Source organism: Trypanosoma equiperdum (genome assembly GCF_001457755.1).
Source record: "Trypanosoma equiperdum strain OVI genome assembly, contig: ctg_155, whole genome shotgun sequence".
Classification (NCBI taxonomy): Eukaryota; Euglenozoa; class Kinetoplastea; order Trypanosomatida; family Trypanosomatidae; genus Trypanosoma; species Trypanosoma equiperdum.
Genome location: NW_027123571.1, coordinates 12,381 through 16,378, shown reverse-complemented (window position 1 = coordinate 16,378; position 3,998 = coordinate 12,381). Strand labels below are relative to the sequence as shown.

Here is a 3,998-nt window from a genome sequence, read left to right as displayed (position 1 = left end):
TTTTTTTTTTTTTGTTTTTCGACTGGGGGAAGGAGTTAGATATGGCACGGGATAGCGGTTTCTATGATATGCTTCCTGCACTCCACGCACTTCCAGCTGTAGAAGCTGTTGTCGTGGATCGCCTGAGACCATGGCGCCGGAGAAGGGAAAAGGAGGTAGCGGAACTTTTGTTCCCACAAAACGCAGCAACAGCAGAAGCGAGTGAGTCACCGATACCGAAGTCAATACAACAACCCTCATTGCGTAGACGACGGGCCAATTCCGCTATGGAGTCCGCTGTCACACATCTTTGTTATGGTAGACGGGCGCATCCACGCCGCACGGCTATTGCACTTCATCATCCTCAGGTCCTTGTGTTCACGGTTGATGAACCCAGTGCCCTATGCTGCAGCGAAGTGCAGAAAACATTGAGGTCTGTGGACGGGCCAGTACAAATTCAATATCTGCTTGCCAGCGAAAGGGATTTCTATGGAGCTCAAATGGACTACCGGAGGACAAAGTCCCGGACAAGAAGAGGACGGGCTCCTCAACGAGCGGCTTCCGTTCCTGCTTTAACTTATACTAACTGCGAAACTGTGTGTAATGATGGCATTTGTCCTTGTAGCAAGTCGGTCACCACGCACAAGGACGGAGACCGTGGCGTGACCGGCTCTGTTAGCAACAAGAACGGAGCCGGGGTATTATCGGCACTGCACGAATGCAAGATAGTGGACTCTTTACAGGATCTCTATGCTTTTCATCCAGGTAGGGACTACATTGACTGTGGTGCTTTTTCGCGAGTGTATCGGGCCGTTCCCCTGTTTCAAGGAACCGGTGGCCGCTCATGTGGGGCAAACAACTGCAACCGTAGTGCTGGACCAAGTGATTCCTTTGTGGCGATAAAAGTAATTCCTCGTGTGCGTTCGGAGCGAGGCGGCCGTTACAAGGTTGCGCCCCATGCAGCGAGAAGGGGGGAAAGTGACATGGGGAGGCACGTGGTTTCGAGCACTTCCGCGCAACATTGCGCGTGTGGCAAATATCCTCGACAAAGTGAAAGTGACGCAGAGTGGCGACAACTGCAAAGAATCGCAGAAGAGGTATCAATCCTCGCTGCTCTCGAGCACAGCGGATGCTCCCACCTTATTGGAACACTGCAAACTCCAGAGGAGTTTGCAATTGTTATGGACATGGGTAAAGGTAATATCGATGCCCTGCGCTACGTTCGCGCGCATGGACCACTTAATGAGGCGCATGCTTCGTTAATAGTTTATCAGCTTGTGGAAGCGGTCAATTACCTGCACAATGTCAAGGAGGTCCTGCATCGAGACATAAAACTGGAGAATATACTGCTTTCCCGAGTCGATCAATCAATAAGTATTATCCGGAAAGCTATGGAAACGGGTGGTAGTGTGGAGTCTTCTCCGAGGTCGAAAAACCGAAGTCACACTCACAACGAGGAGGATGTGTCTGGAAGGACCGAGAAGGAGCACACCAAGAGAACGGGAGATGGGTGTGAACGCGGCAACCGCACCGAAGTTGCGGACAGTAAAGCACGGTCTTCGTCTTATAGGTGGTGGGAGCCAGTTTCCGTCAACGTTTCTACTGCTACCGATGAGATGGAACGGCTGTTGAAGGTAACCCTCATCGATTTTGGCCTGTCAATGCATATGTCAAGGTGTAGCGGCACTGGAAATCCCTCAGTAGAAAAGAAGATGGAAGAGGGGAGCGACACACGGAAGCCCATAATCCGAAAAGGAAGTCCCAAGAGCAGTGGCACTGTGGCAGTTGGTGGGGGTTTCAATCTCCCTGAGTTATCCTTCGCCTCATGTGGTAAGGTGGAAAAAGAACCGAGGCGCGTGGATGATGTCGCTGGTGGAGAAGGGACACTTGAGAGCAAACAAGAAGAATCAGAAGACGACGAGGGGTTGTCTCACAGGGTAACGGTCCCGGTTGCAATTTCAAATAACACTCCACCAGTCCTCAGTCGAGCGGGGTCGACAAGTGATTCAACAGCAAAAATTCCAACCACCCTTTTGGTGGGTGATGAAGAGGATGGGACACAGCAGGACCGACAGCCGAAGGGTGCCATGCCTACGCGCGCTATCGCCGGAGCGCAGGGAAGTGCGTCGGTTCCGCTTACTGATCATGAGTGTCCTGCACCTTCCTCACTGCTGGAGGATGATTCACATCACCACGATGATACACTTTTATCGTTCACACCTTGTGGTACTGAAAGGTATTTGCCACCAGAAATATTGCAGTGGATTTTGCAGAGGGGGTGGAAGCAGAAGACCATAGCTGTCTGTGAGGCCCGCAAGTTGGATGCTTATGCGGTTGGCATTGTGACGTATGTGCTCTTGAGTGGCTGTTTCCCCTTTAATGGAACATCTCGGGCGACGATGTGGCAACAGAAGCTTTGCGTGCCGGCGTGCAACAGCAGCCGCTGGGAAAATGTCAGCACAGTGGCCATCTCATTCGTTCAATCTCTCCTAGATCCCCAGCCACGCACGCGGTTTGAGCTTTGTGAGGCGCTCACCCATCCGTGGATGCGCCAAGGGGCGCTACTAGCGAAGAAGCTGTCGCTTGTTCCACATTCCATGGTTGCAGACGCCAATTTGGGGGAAGGGGAGGAGGAAAAAGAAAGGAGCAACCGCCAGCTTCCCCGAGTGGTTTCTCGGCTGTCCACCTCAGCATCCTCATTAATTTGTGATGGGCCTGTCCATACACCCTCCGTTGGTTCTCATGCCACCGGAGGGGATGGTAGCCATCCAAAAACCCAGAAGGAACAAACTGGCGATGGTCGCGCCAGTAGTGCACCCCGCCATTCCGCGATTGGTTGCCCACATCGGCGTACGTGCTCAGCGGTGTGTGTATCAACCGAGCTCACATGTGCGGATAACGGAGCCTTAACAGTTCACAGCACAGCGGGGTCAGGAAAATTGAGTAGCAAACTTGAGTCTGAAGGACCCCGTTTGTCGTTTATGCATCGCGTAGGTGAAGAGCAACGTCCCGCCCAACTCACTGAGACATATGATTGCCAGGAAGTGGGGAACAAACAGTTCGGTCAAGCGAAACCCGACGTGGATGAGGGAATGGCGGATATGTTTGCTTTTCTGTACGAAAAGATAATGTCGGAGTAACGGAGTCAGTAGTAGTGAAAGTGCCGGAATGAACGGGAATCACTTGTGTGGATGCGAAACGACGAAAGGGGGGAGATGCAGTTGTGCGGTTATTTATAACCTCTGAGTGGTGAAAAGAGGAGAAAGAGAGTCCTCGCTTAATTTTCGAGTTAACATGTTTTTTTTGTTACGGCGTAGGTCTTGCTAGCACGTTCGATGTATGTGTATATGTGCGTCAATCGTTTATAGTATCTTTGCTGTCGTTGTCGCTCACCCTTTCTCTTTGTTTGCTTAGTTCTTGTACTAGGGTCGGATGGCGTTTTTTTTTGTTGCCCAGTTCGATGATTTTCCTTTATTTTTCTTTTTTTGCCTCCTTGATCGCACTTGTTTTCCCCTTTTCAATGTTTTTTTCCCTCTTTATCTAGTGTATGCCGACGCAGCTTTTCTCTTTTTGTCTTTTGTCTTTTGGTGCTGTTCCCTCATCTCGGTTGCTTCCTTTTGTCCACCGGTGAGAAGGCAGTACATAAAAGGCGGTATATTATTAACTGACCGCGGCGACACACCCCGGAAGTTTGAGTCGCATTAGTTCCCATCAATCTCTTTTTAATGTTATTTTCGCTTCACCCAAAGGCCTCCTTTCTTTTCCCTTTTTTTTTCCAATAATTTCTCACCTTTGCTTTGGTTTGTTGCTTTCATGCATTTTGAAGAGGGAAGAGAGTTGAAACGATTGGAATGAGGCGAGAATGGGGACGGGATAGCGGTCCACGCATTTGTTTCAGCACGGTTGTGAGGTAGACTGTCAGTTCTCTCCGAAGGGTATGAGGTGGCGATGATAAGCTTGCACAAATATATATATATATATTTGTGCGTACAACAGGGCCTCAAGTAGTACAAAAAAAA

The 3,998-nt window shown here is 50.2% G+C and overlaps 1 protein-coding gene across 1 annotated transcript; it reads left to right on the top strand.

Annotated features, from left to right (window-relative positions):
* Positions 1–41: 41 nt before the first annotated feature.
* Positions 42–3,119, top strand: TEOVI_000033900 (protein kinase, putative; the record flags this gene model as incomplete). Its single annotated transcript, XM_067222127.1, has 1 exon — positions 42–3,119. The coding sequence occupies one exon, from the start codon at positions 42–44 to the stop codon at positions 3,117–3,119; it is 3,078 nt and encodes a 1,025-aa protein (XP_067078228.1).
* Positions 3,120–3,998: the final 879 nt, after the last annotated feature.